At 39.0% G+C, this 17,719-nt stretch overlaps 2 protein-coding genes across 3 annotated transcripts in view; one reads left to right on the top strand and one right to left on the bottom strand.

Moving 5' to 3' along the window:
- Positions 1-4,762: 4,762 nt before the first annotated feature.
- On the bottom strand, positions 4,763-10,770 carry l2hgdh (L-2-hydroxyglutarate dehydrogenase). The gene is made up of 10 exons (XM_010751908.3): positions 10,568-10,770; positions 9,412-9,527; positions 8,507-8,658; positions 8,201-8,332; positions 7,948-8,110; positions 7,828-7,862; positions 7,576-7,743; positions 6,790-6,947; positions 6,570-6,701; positions 4,763-6,436 (listed from the first exon to the last, which is right to left on the bottom strand). Exons 1-10 carry the CDS (start codon positions 10,648-10,650, stop codon positions 6,241-6,243), a joined length of 1,335 nt encoding a protein of 444 aa, XP_010750210.2. The 5' UTR covers positions 10,651-10,770; the 3' UTR covers positions 4,763-6,240.
- Positions 10,771-10,796: 26 nt separating this feature from the next.
- dmac2l (distal membrane arm assembly component 2 like) overlaps positions 10,797-17,719 on the top strand; it is a 9,501-nt gene continuing 2,578 nt past the window's right edge. The window contains exons 1-3 of one of the 2 annotated variants that reach the window (XM_010751909.3): positions 10,797-10,904; positions 10,984-11,080; positions 13,752-13,960. In XM_010751909.3, the coding sequence (XP_010750211.2) occupies positions 10,986-11,080; positions 13,752-13,960 (304 nt within the window). In that variant the 5' untranslated portion in view covers positions 10,797-10,904; positions 10,984-10,985. The remainder of the gene's footprint in view (positions 10,905-10,983; positions 11,081-13,751; positions 13,961-17,719) is intronic. The other variant, XM_010751910.3, reaches the window with a different exon arrangement.

The following is a 17,719-nucleotide window of genomic DNA, read 5'->3' as shown; positions in this document are numbered from 1 at the left end:
TATTTGCAGGGATGGAACATCCGATCGCAGTCAGAGACAAAAAGGTGGACACAAACAGATAAAGCTTCACACTGATCAGATTGTCATAGACTCTTTCATCGTTTGCATTGTCTTGTTCCCCAGGGCAACGAGGTGCGGTGCCGTTATGTCCTGACCTGTGGAGGCCTTCTCAGACCGCCTGTCCCAGATTTCTGGATGCAGTTCTGAGCCACGAATCGTCCCCTTCAGGGAGATTTTTGGTCCTGAAAGCCAGAGAAACTTATTGGTCAAGGGAATATCTACCCTGTAAGTCTGAGAACCATACGTCCATTTTCATCATCCATAAATCATGTGATAGCATCAAATACAGGCACTAGTTTTGATTTCCAGTCTCTCAAGCTCTGTAATTCAAAGTTTGGCTGCCCCAAGTGGCAGAGAAGCAACAGAGGAGCTCACGACTTAAAAATCCTGCAACATGAGATCAGTAGCTGCCCCTCCGTCCGTATCTCTTATTACCGGCTGGTAGGGGTGGAGAAAAAATTGAGAAAACTGGTTCGGCTGCTGTTGGTTCTAGTTTGGATTTCTCTAGTAAGTTTCTGTCCGTCACTCCCAGTACTTTGATTTACAAGCAGATCACCAGAGCTGGAAATGATTTTGGGAAATGGGTTGTTTTCACGATATTTTCAGTTCTTCTCTGGGATTTAAGATGAAGATTAAACCACAGGAAATCACCGAATGTTTTATTTCCAGTTTTACTTTAAAATCCTCATCAGCGCAGGTGGAGGAGACTACAACATGACGTTAAGAGCTAGATAGATTTTACAGCAGCGAAATGATGAACTGAGCAATCATCTCTCCTGATTCCATCATTAGGTTGATTAAATAATACATACAGTCAGTACTTTGTATAACGAAATATACGAACAGGTCCCTGACCCGCGGTTCCCCTTCCTCGCGTTCACTTCACCCCGCGGATGGATGGAAGTGTTTGGCTCGGCCCCAACGCAGTCCTCGCCTTCAAAAGAGAAGGTTACAAGGTGTACGACTTCAATCCTCGTGATTTTGCAGATGCACTGTCTTCAGGTATTTCGTTTTTTATTTCCTTTTTTGTGTAGTGTGTGTGAAAAGATACAGCATAATTTAATCTTTGTCTTTTTTTTCTGCAGGCCTTCAGAGGCTGGTGCTGAAGAACATAACGTACGGAATCGGAGAAATGTATCGAGGGTTTTCATAGGTGCACAGGTTAAAATCCTGCAGAAGTACATCCCTGAACTCTCACTGAGCGACGTTCTCAGGTACAGCATGACTGACACCTTTTAAAATGCATGCACACTGCAGTACATCAGGTTTATTTGGTGCATGTTTCAGCAGCACAGAGCAAAATGTTTGATTCTTTTCTGTTGTTTCCTCTCCAGGGTCCTGCAGGAGTTCGAGCTCAGCTCTCGACCGAGACGGAAACCTCGTGGACGACTTTGTGTTCGACGGCGGGGTCGGGGATGTTGGCAGTCGTGTGCTCCATGTGCGTACGCTCCCTCGCCGGAGCCCCCTCGTCCCTCGCCATCGCTGAGATGATCGCAGACGAGGTGGAGAGTCGCTTCAAGCTGTAGAACGGAAAAAGGAAAAAACAATCCGGCCAAGCTACAACGCTGTATCAGACTGTCACTACCTCAGCATCACTGTCATCGTGGAGACTTTTTTTATTTTAGGTCAAGGCCTTAATTAATGGTATGTTTTAAATTTTTAAGGACTCTTTTTACATGAGTAGGTGCCGTTTAAGTTAGTGTAATATGTTTACTCCCACATTTCAGGTGGAAATGTAACAAAGTGCTTAGTGAGTGTAAAGGTGAGAAAAAACGGTGAGCTTCAGTCACATCGTCATTTTGAAGCATTAAAATCAGCACAAATGTTAAAATACTGTTTTATTACATGAACTTTTGGGTTTTCTTTTACTTTTGGATGGTTGTTTTGTCTTCAGCTGCTGTCTTGACGACATGAGAGCAGTCTGTGTTTGTTTTGAATATTGTAACATCTGATGATTTCAGTCCAAAATGCTACTTAAATATTTTTGTGAAGATACCAAAAATCAATTTGATAAAAACAAACAAAAAAAAAAACAGACGCGTGTCCTCAAAAATAAAATATTTCATATTTAAATGTAAAAAGATGATCCCTTAGTTTTATAAGAACGGGTATGTTAGATGACATTAAGATAAAACGGTATATCTTAATATATTTTGATATAAATGCACCATTATTGCTTCAAAACGCACAATTTAGAAGAAAGATCGTTTTGACATTAAAAACACTGAAATCATATTAAGACTAATACTCTATGTATGTCACATTTACACTGATTTAAACTGAGAAAAGTTTTTGTGTGTATGTGTGTGTAGAATTTGCTCTGTTGTTATACACAACCGGCCACTTTATTAGGTACACTTGTGATCCAGCACAACAACTCTGCCAGAAATTCAACTTTTATGACAAGATAATGTGTCAGAGAGGTTAATGTAACATTTAATTATGTTATTATTGTATTTATTTACCTTTTTGGATTGTTTTGTGTATTATTTACAGGGATATAACAATATGTTCTGCCTTCCCCTAAACTTTAATCTCTTCTTTTCTTTAATTCTGTTGTTCGGCAGGAGTGCATTATATCAAAGGTGTTTCTAATATTCTTGCCCTCTCATGTATGTAAATGGGGTGGCCAGATATTAGAACACCTCTTTATTGATGACTTTAGATCCCGAAGGGAATTCTGTGTTGCAGTCGCATTACAAAACAGGCACGTGATATATACAAAAAAAGCCACAAGGTAGATGAAATTATTAAAGTGTATAATCACAGTATAAACAAATTTTGTAACAAACTCTTTACTGCAAACTACAACACCTCAATGGTGAACATAATAGTTAGATTAATACCTCTGACAGTGTCAACAAAAACTGGAACATTATCAGCTTTGTAAAAGTACATGTAAAGATGTAGAAGTGTAAAGGCTTCATAATGTTTCTCTTAAATCAGAACCTTTTCTGTTTATTTCATCTCATTTACTGACATTATCTGTACCATAAAAACATATTTTAATTGCAAATGCACTAATGTTTGTGTTTGTGCCATTTGGTTTAAACATCATTTAGTATATAATTTTTACAGTGAATAGTTGGTAAGGTGTTTTTTTTGGCCAAATTCCAGTGCTTTAAGAAGAGAAATAAAAAGGGAACCTGTGTGTTGTATTATTTGAGTCAGTTTGCAGCAGCTCAGTCAGGTACTTGTTCAGTTTGTCCACAGGGAGGCAGAATCACAGCAACAAAGAGACTGTAGGAGCCGCATGTACGCACAAAATATGTCTACATCGATATAAACTGCATAAAAAAAAAAAAAATATTTTTACTGGTTTGCTTCTTAAAAAAGGAGATTGCAGTGTGTCTTTAATATTAATATATGTTTTATAACACAATTACAACATGAAAGTGGATAAATAGAGATAGATTTTTATGCTTTTTGTTTTTAAATATATAAATTAGTGGATTAATTTTATGTGTGATTGTGGGTCTGGGAATATGAAATGAGACAGTAAGTCCGCCTTGTTTTTTTTTCTGTCCAATAAATGGAATACGCGGCGTGCCTATACCTATACCTATATATGTATATGTTTTTTTTTGTTTTTTACTAGTTTTGCTTTTTAAAATAAGTGATTTATTTGCATTTGTTTGTCTTGTGTTCATATGTTTAATATATGTTTTTAGAAACAGAATTACAACATGAAAGTGGAAAGTAGATTTTTATGGGTTTTGTGTTGTTTTTTTGTGTTATATAAATTAGTGGAAATTTTTATGGTGTGATTGTGGGTTCTGGATATGAAATGAGACAGTATATGATCATATTCTATATATAGAATATAGCTATATATAATATATATATTGATAATATTATCCAGGTTATATATATATTTATCTATATATATATATATATTGGTTTAAATAACGGGATTTATATTATTTATGTTTTTTTTTGTTATATATAAAATTAGTGGATTAATTTTTCTGTGTGATTGTGGCTCTGGAATATATATATTATCTTCTATATATATATATCTCTATATATCTATTAGATCTATTATATATATCTATATATCTATATATATATATAACGCTGCGTAATTTCACATTTTATTGGACAGAAAAAAAACAAGGCTGGACTCACTGTCTCATTTCATATTCCAGACCCACAATCACACATAAAATTAATCCACTAATTTATATATTTAAAAACAAAAACATAAACATCTATCTCTATTTATCCACTTTCATGTTGTAATTGTGTTTATAAAAACATATTAAATATATAAACACAAGACAAATACATGCAAATAAATCCACTTTATTTTAAAGAAGCAAAACCAGTAAAATATATATATATTTTTAAAAGCAGTTTAATCGAATGTAGACATATTTTGTGCGTACATTGCGGCTCCTACAGTCTCTTTGTTGCTGTGATTCTGCCTCCCTGTGGACAAACTGAACAAGTACCTGACTGAGCTGCTGCAAACTGACTCAAATAATACAAAACCACGAGGTTCCCTTTTTATTTCTCTTCTTAAAACGCTGGAATTTGGCCCAAAAACAACCTTACCAACTAATTCACTGTAAAAATTCTATACTAAAGAATATGATGTTTAAAACTCAAATGGCACAAACCACAAACATTAGTGCATTTGCAATTAAAAATATGTTTTTATGGTACAGATATATGTCAGTAAATGAGATGAAATAACAGAAAAGGTTACTGATTTTATAGAAACATTATGAAGCCTTTACACTTATACAATCTAACATGTACTTTTACAAAGCTGATAATGTTCCAGTTTTTGTTGACACTGTCAGAGAGGTATTAATCTAACTATTATGTTCACCATTGAGGCTGTAGTTTGCAGTAAAGAGTTTGTGTTTTGTTTTTTTACATTGACAGGACAATATGGTCTTCTTCCCCATAAACTTTTTAAATTGTATTTATACTGTGATTATACACTTTAATAATTTCATCTACCTTGTGCTTTTTTTGTATATATATCACGTCGGGGATCTATAAAGTCATCAATAAGAGGTGTTTCTAATATTCTGGCCACCCTATTTACATACATGAGAGGGCAAGAATATTAGAAACACCTTTTGATATAATGCACTCCTGCGCAACAACAGAATTAAAGAATAAGAAGAGAATTAAAGTTTATGGGAAGGCAGAACATATTGTTATATCCCTGTAAATATAAATACACAAAAACATCCAAAAAGGTAAATAAACATCAATAATAACATAATTAAATAGTTACATTAATACCTGCCTGACACATTATCGTTGTCATAAAAGTTGAATTTCTAGCAGAGTTGTTGTGCTGGATCACAAGTGTACCTAATAAAGTGGCCGGTCTGTGTATAACAACAGAGCAAATTCTACACACACACATACACAACAAAAACTTTTCTCAATTTAAATCAGTGTAAATGTGACATACAGCTAGAGTATTTAGTCTTGATATGATTTCAGTGTTTTTAATGTCAAAACGATCTTTCTTCATAAATTGTGCGTTTTGAAGCAATAATTGTGCATTTTATATCAAAATATATTAAGATATACCGCTTTTTATTTTAATGTCATCTAACATACCCGTTCTTGTAAAACTAAGGGATCATCTTTTTACATTTAAATATGAAATATTTTATTTTTGAGGACATCGTCTGTTTTTTTGTTTGTTTGTTTTTATCAAATTGATTTTTGGTATTTCTTCACAAAAATATTTAAGTAGCATTTTGGACTGAAATCATCAGATGTTACAATATTCAAAACAAACACAGACTGCTCTCATGTAGTCAAGACAGCAGCTGAAGACGAAACAACTCATCCAAAAGTCAAAGAAAACCCAAAAGTTCATGTAATAAAACAGTATTTTAACATTTGTGCTGACATTTTAATGCTTCAAACTGACGATGTGACTGAAGCTGCACCGTTTTTTCTCACCTTTACACTCCCACTAAAGCACTTTGTTACATTTCCACCTGAAATGTGGTGGAGTAAACATATTACCCAACATTAAACGGCACTACTCATGTAAAAAGAGTCTTAAAAATGTAATTAACTCCACTCAGATTAAGGCTTGACCTACAATAAAAAAGTCTCCACGATGACAGTGATGCTGAGGTAGTGACAGTCTGATACAGCGTTGTAGCTTGGCCGGATTGTTTTTTTCCTTTTTCCGTTCTACAGCTTGAAGCGACTCTCCACCTCGTCTGCGATCATCTCAGCGATGGCGAGGGACGAGGTGGCTGCCGGCGAGGGAGCGTTACGCACATGGAGCACACGACTGCCAACATCCCCGACCCCGCCGTCGAACACAAAGTCATCCACAAGGTTTCCGTCTCGGTCGAGAGCCTGAGCTCGAACTCCTGCAGGACCCCTGGAGAGGAAACAACAGAAAAGAATCAAACATTTATGCTCTTGTGCTGCTGAAACTCACCATGCACTGAGTGATAAACCTGATGTACTGCAGTGTGCATGCATTTTAAAAAGGTGTCAGATCATTGCTGTACCTGAGAACGTCGCTCAGTGAGAGTTCAGGGATGTACTTCTGCAGGATTTTAACCTGTGCACCTATGAAAACCCCTCGATACATTTCTCCAATTCCGTACGTTATGTTCTTCAGCACCAGCCTCTGAAGGCCTCTGCAGAATAAAAAGACAAAGATTAAATGATGCTGTATCTTTTCACACACACACACTACACAAAGAAGGAAATAAAAACAGATGATACCTGAATGACAGTGCATCTGCAAAATCACGAGGATTGAAGTCGTACACCTTGTAACCTTCTCTTTTGAAGGCGAGGACTGCGTTGGGGCCGAGCCAAACACTTCCATCCATCCGCGGGGTGAAGTGAACGCCGAGGAAGGGGAACCGCGGGTCAGGGACCTGTTCGTATATTTCGTATTATCAAAGTACTGTACTGTATGTATTATTTTAATCAACCTAACGATGGAATCAGGAGAAGGAGATTGCTCGGTTTCATCATTTCGGCTGTCTGTAAAATCTATCTAGCTCTTGACGTCATGTTGTACCCTCCTCCACCTGCTGCTGATGAGGATTTTAAAGTAAAACTGGAAATAAAACATTCGGTGGGATTTCCTGTGGTTTAATCTTCATCTTAAATCCCTGAAAATATCGTGAACACAACCCATTTTCCCAAAATGATTTCCAGCTCTTGGTGATCTGCTTGTAAATCAATGTACTGGGAGTGACGGACAGAAACTTACTAGGAAACCAAAACTAGAACCAACAGCAGCCGAACCAGTTTTCTCAATTTTTTCTCCACCCCTACCAGCCGGTAATAAGAGATACGGACGGAGGTGGCAGCTTACTGATCTCATGTTGCAGGATTTTTAAGTCGTGAGCTCCTTCTGTTGCTTTCTGCCACTTGGGGCAGCCAAACTTTGAACTTACAGAGCTTTGAGAGACTGGAAATCATAAAATAGTGCCTGTATTTGATGCAGATCACATGATTTATGATTTAAGAGTTGGATGTATGGTTCCTCAGACTTACAGGGTAGATATTTCCCTTGACCAGATAATGTTTCTCTGGCTTCAGGACCAAATAATCTCCTCTGAAGGGGACGATTCGTGGCTCAGAACTGCATCCAGAAATCTGGGACAGGCGGTCTGAGTACAGGCCTCCACAGGTCAGGACATAACGGCACCGCACCTCGTTGCCCTGTGGGAACAAGACAATGCAAACGATGGAAAGAGTCTATCGACAATCTGATCAGTGTGAAGCTTTGATCTGTTTGTGTCTCACCTTTTTGTCTCTGACTGCGATCGGATGTTCCATCCCTGCAAATAAAAAAAGAGACATATTTAGGACTTTAAACAACTCTACAGCTCACGTTTTAAAATGACTGCATTGACAAATTATTACCCTCTGTGCTCCCGGCTGGACTCTCCTTTACCATGGAAATGTCATTGACCTCCGACTCAGTCACCACCGTGCCGCCCGCCTCCTCAAAGTCTTTGCCGTACCTGAGAGCCACCATCCTCCAGTCCACGATGCCGGTGTAAGGCGAATCCAAGGCCATTATACCCTGCAAGGACGACAAACTCATCAGCCCTTCGCTGCCACCTTTTTATTTCTTCTGCGTGAATAAGCAGGAGCGTCTTTCTGAGACTCTCACCCTGCAGTACGGCTCTCGCTCTCGGATCCCTTTGGCGTCGACGATGCTGAGGTCGCGCACGTTGTTCTGCATGCCGCGCTCGTACAGAGCTTTCAGTCTGGGTATCTCTTCCTGCTCCACCGCCACGATGAGCTGCCAACACAGAAATACACCGATCAATACCGAGACAGACACAACACAATGATCCATATGGCAGCACTGATTGCCACCCTTGGGGGTACTTTTGCAGTTGTATTATAGATATACTCTCATATTTAAGTTTTACATACTGCAACTTACTCATCTGGTTAAAATACTAAGACAGACCTTTCCACATTTCTTGTAAGGGAGTCCTTTCTTCTCGCAGTACTCGTAGGCTAAAGTGGCTCCTCGCACACACAGACGGGCCTTCAGCGACCCCGGCGTGTAGTAGATCCCGCTGTGAATGACTCCACTGTTGTGCCCACTCTGGTGCACAGCTGGTGAGTTAGAAAGTGACGTGAAGAAGAGCGAGATGAAGAGGAAGAAAGACAGAAAACGAGGTCTTATTAAGAATTTTAACGTGTCAAATATCAACAGTCTGCAACATTATATTCTGCACCACCCAGCTTCTCTCAAACCAATCAGACGTGTCTGTTATTCCTGTTTCACATTGATGCAAAATCATGAGTAACCAAACTCAATATCTGATAAATGTTTAGATAGCAGGGAACTTATCTGCATGATACTGTCTTTGTTTAGTCGATTATCTTCTGAAAAAAACATTGAAAGGAAGTCTGTCGACATGTTGTAGTTTCACGAGGGGTTACGTGTTCAATCATTGCTTGAGCATTCCCAAAAATTGTTCCTATAAGTCCAAAAATGACGGCCGTTTACCAAAGTTAAGGACAAATTAGTCAGGCAGGACATTTAAAGTAACCTAAAGCTTCTTTTTTTGTGCATTTCTTTCAGCACTGCAACAAAGACACATTGCTGACTTTCAGGTTTAAGCACGTTTTCAGGTGTTTAGTGGATGAACAGAGCAGGACTGTAACTCAATGCCTGCGAATCAAAGCTAAAACTTGATCCTCATAGTTTTTGTTCCATTTCACTGGAAAACAACATGCCACCAATAAGATTATGTCACCTCAGCTGACTGCACTGTGTAACTGGGTTTCATTACTGCCACTTGCAAAACTATTTGCTCGTTAGAACAAGTTGTTTTCTCGCTAGTTTCCAAAACTCCAACCCACCGAGCTCTTTTTCTTTCTCCAGCAGGACGAAGCTAAGCGACGGGTGTCGCAGGACGAGCTCTCTGGCCGTGGCCAGGCCCACGATCCCACCTCCCACCACGGCCACATCGTATGTGCTGAAACACAGAAGACAGTTCACGTTTAATATGGTTACTGATGAGCGCACAGCTGTACGGGCAGCAGGTAGAAAGCAGGTCAGTGGTTCAACGTCCAACGGTGCATTGATTGTATGAGCAGCCAGGAGACCTTTGAAACTGATCAAGTGTTGTGTTGACTGGAATATCCAGCTCTGTCACAATACTACGTCAATTAAAGACTATTATCTAGTGGGGTAGGCTCGTGGATATGAAACACAGCCACAATCCTCTGCAGGATTTCACATAATGAAGCAAAGAGCGGGTAGAACACAATGTTCAAGCCGTGCCCTCGTAAATAAACAAAACACTGTGAACAACAGTCAACATCTTGTTTTCATTTTTGTGAATTAAAACCAGGAGCTGTGATGCTCAACGAGGAGAGGGAAGCAATAAATCGACTGTCTGGGGGCATCACAGCAAGAGCATGTAAATAAAGTGCAAATGTTCTGATGTAGACACGTCGCTTCGAGGGTTTTGATCCATAAATTTTGCATTCGGATAAACGGGAGACAGCACTGCCTGAACTTGTTAGAACTCGTACGCCTGTTGATGTTTAAACCTGGAGAACAATTAACATGTCAACTAGCGCCTGATCCTGCATGAAAGCAGCTTGATCCGTGATGAAACCTGGTGAAGTTGGCCAACTTTGAAGCACCTATGTTTCACAGCTTAATTAAAGAGTCTAATTAGAAACACATGCATGCATTCCTGAAGCTGCAGGACACATAAAACTGCTGGGCAGTGTTGTCATTTTGGAGATAGAAGTTGGACTATATGTTTCTCTGACAGTCTGAAGCTTAAATGCATGCAGACATGTGGGTGTGGAGACACAATGACAGACATGAACAATGTGCTGGTGCGTGCACAGAGCAGCAGTGTGATGCATGTGTATGTGCATGTGATAGTAACTGTGATGAGATGTCTGCAAACTTCTCCTGAACCTGTCTGTCATCAGGCACTCCTCACTCATGCAAATGACTCAGACTACCCGGCTGCTGCCCTCCTGTGTCCCGTCTCACCTGTGCAGCCGCCTGCCCGTAACGTCCTTCAGCAGTTCGGGCTTCGCTGCCTTGAAGGACGCGGCGCTGAGTGTCCGGATCATCGTCAGAGTGTTCAGCAGCTTCACTTCTTCATCACAGGACGGTGGGGAACAGTTTCCCCTGAGCTCTGCTTCGTGTTTCCTCTTCTTGCTGCTTGTGCTGCTAAACCTCTGAGACGTAGCCACGCCCCCTCACTGGCGACGTCAGCCAATAGGAGGGCACGTTTCCCCTCCTTACGTCACTAGGTGAAAGGGTACGAACATGGTGGCGTTGCGGACGTAAACAGACCGGGCTGATAGAGGACAGGTGAGGACAGGTGAGGAGCTGTGGCGCAGTTTAAAACCGATCTAACATGTTTGTTGTATTCACACCTGTTCGTTCACCTGTCCGCTCAGGTATGAGGCTTCTATCGAGGGCGGTGCGGGCCGCTGCGGGGCAGAGGGACTGGACCCGCAGACACTTCTGGGGCTGGCTCAATGCAGTCTTTAACAAGTGAGGCCACACTAACACAATAAATAAAGATAATAGTTTCATACATGGAAAGACTGTGCAACGTTATGCACATGATAATAATAATAATAATAATAAAGATGTTTGCATGTTTATAAATGAGGCTGCATGCTGCCTAATGTTTACTGCAAGATAGATAGACTTTATTTATTATATTACTTTATATATTTACATTACAGTGCAGCAGCAGCAGCATTACACACAGTGACAATAAACAACATAAGAATAAAAAAATATAAAGACTATACATAATAGCCACTGTGAATGCTGCCAAAAAATGATGTGCACAATGTTTTAATGTTCTATGTAATGGGTGTATGCTCCTTTTAGCATATTTAGTATTTATTTTGATTTTAGCATGTTTAATTTTATTTATTTTAGTACATTTTAATGTCTCGGGTATCTTTATTCTTATTTATTCTAGTTGTTTTAACACTTACTAGTCACTTTAACGCCAGGATTTTATTTATGTTGCACTGACTGACTAGAAGCACTTTCAATCTCGTTGTGCCTGTGACAGTGACAATGACAATAAAGATCTATTCTATTCTATTCTATTCTATAATAAAATAGCAAAATAGCAAGTATACTGTGGTGAGACCAGCGATGCTGTTTGGTCTAGAGACAGGAGGCAGAGCTGGAGGTAGCAGAGATGAAGATGCTGAGGTTCTCTTTGGGAGGGACCAGGATGGATAGCATCAGGAATGAGTACATCAGAGGGACAGCACATGTTAGAGGTTTTGGAGATAAAGTCAGAGAGGCCAGACTGAGATGGTTCGGACATGTCCAGAGGACAGATAGTGAATATATTGGTAGAAGGATGCTGAGTTTTGAAGAGGAAGACCAAAGAGGAGGTTTATGGATGCAGTGAAAGAGGACATGAAGGTAGCTGGTGTGAGAGAAGATGATGCAGAAGACAGGGTTAGATGGAGGCAACTGATTCGCTGTGGCGACCCCTGAAGGGAAAAGCCGAAAGGAGAAGAAGATTGTACAAAAGTATATACAGCAAATTGGCAGTATTGATTTAGTGCAAAGTAAGAAAGGAGAAATGTGCAATATGTGTTACTGTGCTAACAGAAAGTAGCAACATCACAGTGTAAAAAATACTCTGTTACCAGTATATATCAAATCAAAACAGATTTTATTTGTACAGCCCAAAGTCACAGAGTACATTTTCCTCTGAGGCTTTACAATCTGTACAGGGAGTGACACCCTCTGTCCTTAGACCCTCGGTTCAAGTGAGGAAAAACTTGCTCACAAAAAACTTTAACAGGGAAACAAGGTGGAAGAAACCTCAGGAAGAGCCACAGAGGAGGGATCCCTCTCCCAGGACGGACAGACGAAATCAACACAAACATGTTGTACAATTACAATGACTGATAAAATGATTCCAGTAGCAGTGGAACCTGTGATAGAGAGAGAGAGACACAGATGCACAGCAGCAGCAAATCATCAACTAACTATAAACTGTAATGGAGATATGGCAGCAATAATGACAGTAGTAATATGTGTAGTGGACGTCATGCAGCAGCCACGATCCACGAGAACCTGCTGGACGACAGAGACAGAAACTCTGGGGAAGAAGTTTAGTTAGTGACATGCATTAATGAGACATGTATGTTTACACAGAGAGAGAGAGAGACAGATGTGACTGCATCTTCAACCAATACCATGCCTGACTAGGCATAACCCTGAGAGAGACAGACACAGACAGACAGATATATATAAATTTATAATATAATATTTTTTATTATCTTACATTGTAGGTTTTCTTTTTTAAAATTGGAATCTGAAAACTAACTTTAGTTGTCTTATCAGTGTAGTGTCCTGTTTCCCATAAAATGTAGTGGAGTAGAAGTATAAATACTCAAGTAAAGTACGTCAAAATGAGACTTAACTAAGAACATTTAGTCCAGTAGTGTGTTATTTCTCTTCGCTGTGTGCTGTGATATACTGGATAATGTTTCTAATACTTTGCCCTGCAGTTACATCAATTAAAAGTAATTAAAATGATCTTTTTACTCTTCTTTATGCACACTGTTTTTATAGCCTTATCTGGAAGAAATAATTTTCTATCAGCTGTATTTCTCATGACTAATGAAAAAATTACTTGAACTTGAAAAAATCAAGACCAACTTTGTCAGTATTGACAATTAAAGTGACTTTTTTTTTTTAGATAATTTACAGGCGAAATGTTGCTGAATAGCAATAAATTAGTAATAAGTATAACAAATGCATTAGGTGTTTCAATCTGCTTCTGTATGGTCAGAAAATTGTACCATGGTTGTTCAGGTTATAGGTTAATTAATCAGGTTATAATACAGTATTATCATAACATAGATCTATATAATATAATCTCATATTCACAATATTGTTAACATGTTGCTGCATGTTGATTAATTGTATTATTGTGAGAGAATTACAGGATTTTGTGACCTTTATTTTTATTATTTGGTCAAAATGTTCCAGTTCTAATTTACCAATGTCACATTTTCCTTAGATAAACAAACACTGGCTCAGACAGTTGGCCTGATGGGCAGTTTGCCATTAGGACTTTAGTTTTTTGGCCCCTGTGACTCCTCAACAATGACCACATCATCACATCGCACGTCATCGGCATGAGCTGCACTTTGTTTTGTTGATCTTCTCTCAGGGTGGACTACGAGAGGATCAAAGCTGTCGGCCCGGACCGAGCCGCGGCAGAGTGGCTGCTGAGATGCGGTGCCAAAGTGAGGTTTCAAGGTTTCGAACGCTGGCAACACGACTACAACGCGCTGCCAACTGGGCCTCTGGGCAGATACAAGATCCAGGCCATCGACGCCACTGAATCGTGCATCATGTACAGAGGGTTTGACCACCTGGGTCAGTGTTACAGTGTGGAGAATATTGAGTTCTTGTCCTTGTGAATTGTCCCACTCTCATTTCCATTTCCCTCCATATGTGATGTCTTGAATGTTCTCCCTTTGCACACACACAGACTCATTTCACACCAGAAAACACATTTTCCCAGGCTTCATATTAGTGGGGCAAGTTTAAGTTTAAGATTTTTAGATTGTATTCAAGCAGTATGTCCTCAGTCAGTCTCAGCTTCTTTTAGTTGAATCATCACTGGAACATGTTCATCATCATGCCACCAGCAACAAATTAAAATATCGACAGTCAACTTGATAATAATCAATATTTAAGAGCCAGTCGTTTGACAAAATAATGTTTGAGACATGTTTACTTATCAAATTAACATGCATACTCATAAATACACATTATATTATAACTTGTAACTTATATTAACTTATGTTAATATTTAAAATGTTAAAATTAGAATAACCGCAGCACTCTATGCTTGTGTCAATGTTGAGCTCTCTTTATGACACATTTCAGTGACCATACAGATCATTTACAATCTAAATTGTGTCGTTTTTTGATAGTATAACATGTTTTTTACTGTCGATATTTTTTATTAATTATTTTTTTTATATTTTATGTTCCAGTGATGATCAACTAAAAGAAGCTGAGACTGACTGAGGACATATGCTTGAATACAATCTAAAAATCTTAAACTAAACTTGCCCCTAATAGGAACCTGGAAAATGTGTTTCTGGTGTGAAATGAGTCTGTGTGTGTGGAAAAGGGAGAACATCAAGACTCACATATGGAGGGAAATGGAAGAGAGTGGGACAATTCACAAGGACAAGAACTCAATTTCTCCACACTGTAACACTGACCCAGGTGGTCAAACCCTGTAACATGATGCACGATTCAGTGCGTCGATGGCCTGGATCTGTACTGCCCAGAGGCCCAGTGGCAGCGCGTTGTAGTCGTGTTGCCAGCGTTCAAACCTTGAAACCTCACTTTGGCACCGCATCTCAGCAGCCACTCTGCCGCGGCTCGGTCCGGGCCGAGGCTTTGATCCTCGTAGTCCACCCTGAGAGAAGATCAACAAACAAAGTGCAGCTCATGCCGATGACGTGCATGTGATGATGTGGTCATTGTTGAGGAGTCACAGGGGCCAAAAAACTAAAGTCCGATGGCAAACTGCCCATCAGGCCAACGCCTGAGCCAGAGCAAGTCACCCAGTGTTGTTTATTAAGGAAAATGGACATGGTAAATGTGACTGGAACATTTTGACCAAATAATAAAAAGGTCACAAATTCTGTAATTCTCTCACAATAATACAATTAATCACAGCAGCAACATGTTAAAATATTGTGAATATGATGTGTTGTTTTATTGTAACGCCGAAGTTCACAACACGTTTCTTTACGGAACGCGTTCCTGCATCTGCCTAATATTAACAATACTGAGTCACGGTCTTTTGTACTCTACTCAAGTTCTAATTCAGTCTTTATATATTACTGATGAATAATTAAATAGTTATTTCTATAGAGCGTTAACAGTGCAGTTGATTGATAAGAACAAGAGACGCTGTTGTTTCACTAAATGTATGATACAACATTGATCTTCTAAGCACCGTGGGTCTCTACTTGTCTTGTATAGTTAGTCTGACAAAAGTGTTTTAAGAATATATATGTATGTCAATCGGTCTGTAATAAATTATTCTCAGTAGAGGCTAGTAAAAGAGCTGCAAAGAAGAGTAAAAAGATCATTTTTAATTACTTTTAATTGATGTAACTGCAGGCAAAGTATTAGAAACATTATCCAGTATATCACAGCACACAGTGAAGAAATAACACATTGGACTAAATTTTAGTTAAGTCCATTTATGTACTTTATTGAGTATTTATACTTCTACTCCATTACTTTTACAGGGAAACAGGACAACACTGATAACACAACTAAAGTTAGTTTTCAGATTTAAATTTACAAGAAACCTACAATGTAAGATAATAAAAAAATATATATTAAAATTTATATATATCTGTCTGTCTGTGTCTGTCTCTCTCGGGTTATGCCTAGTCAGGCATGGTATTGGTTGAGAATGCAGTCACATCTCTCTCTCGTGTCTCTGTGTAACATTCATGTCTCATTATGCATGTACTAACTAAACTTCTTCCTGGAGTTTCTGTGTCCTTCGTCCACAGGTTCTCGTGGATCGTGGCTGCTGCTGTGGTCCTGCACGAGTCCACTACACATATTACTACTGTCATTATTGCTGCCATATCTCCATTACAGTTTATAGTTAGTTGATGATTTGCTGCTGCTGTGCATCTGTGTCTCTCTCTCTACACGGTTCCACTGCTACTGTAATCATTTTTAAGTCATTGTAATTGTACAACATGTTTGTGTTGATTCGTCTGTCCGTCCTGGGAGAGGGATCCCTCCTCTGGCTCTTCCTGAGGTTTTCTCCACCTTTTTTCCCTGTTAAAGGTTTTGTGGGAAGTTTTTCCTCACTCGAACCGAGGGTCTAAGGACAGAGGGTGTCACCCCTGTACAGATTGTAAAGCCCTCGAGGAAAATGTATTTTGTGACTTGGGCTATACAAATAAACTGATTTGATTGATATATACTACTTGTAACAGAGTATTTTTACACTGTGATGTTGCTACTTTCTACTAGCACAGTAACACATATGCACATTTCTCCTTCTTACTTTGCACTAAATCAATACTGCCAATTTGCTGTTATACTTTTGTACAATCTTCTTCTTCTTCTCTTCTCTCGGCTTTTCCCTTCAGGGGTCGCCACAGCGAATCAGTTCGCCTCCATCTAACCCTGTCTTCGGCATCCTCTCTCTCACACCAGCTACCTTCATGTCCTCTTTCACTGCATCCATAAACCTCTCTTGGTCTTCCTCTAGGCCTCCTCCTGTCTGGCAGTTCAAAACTCAGCATCCTTCTACCAATATATTCACTATCTGTCCGAACCATCTCAGTCTGGCCTCTCTGACTTTATCTCAAAACCTCTAACATGTGCTGCCCCCTCTGATGACATCATCCTACTATCCATCCTGGTCCCTCCAAAAGAACCTCAGCATCTTCATCTCGCTACCCCCAGCTCTGCCTCCTGTCTTCCTCAGTGGCATGTCTCTAGACCAAACAACATCTCTTCCACCATAATATATTTGCTATTTTGAGATTTTATTATAGAATAGAATAGATAGATCTTATTGTCATTGTCCACAGGTACAACGAGATTGAAAGTGCTTCTCAGTCAGTCATGCATCATAATAAATCCTGGCGTTAAGTGACTAGTAAGTGTTAAAATACTAGAATAAATAAGAATAAGATACCCGAGACATTAAATTACTAAATAAAAAAATTAAACATATGCTAAAATCAATAAATCTAAATATGCTAAAGGAGCATACCCCCCATTACGTAAAACATTAAAACATTGTGCACATCATTTTTTGGCAGCATTCACAGTGCTATTATTAGAGTTTGTTCTTTATATTTTGTTTTTTCTTAGTTGTTTATGGTCACTGTGTGTAATGCTGCGCACTGTAATGTAAATTATAAAGTAATATAATAAATAAAGTCTATCTATCTGTCTTGCAGTAAACATTATGCAGCATGCAGCCTCATTTATAAACATGCAAACATCTTTATTATTTTATTTATTATTATTATTATATATCATGTGCATAACGTTGCACAGTCTGTATGAAACTATTATCTTATTAATTGTGTTAGTGTGGCCTCACTTGTTAAAGACTGCATTGAG

The sequence above is a fragment of the Larimichthys crocea genome, chromosome XXIV, assembly GCF_000972845.2.
Source record: "Larimichthys crocea isolate SSNF chromosome XXIV, L_crocea_2.0, whole genome shotgun sequence".
In the NCBI taxonomy this organism is placed as follows: Eukaryota; Metazoa; Chordata; class Actinopteri; family Sciaenidae; genus Larimichthys; species Larimichthys crocea.
Note: the sequence above shows the minus strand (reverse complement) of the source record. Positions and strands in the feature narration are given on the sequence as shown.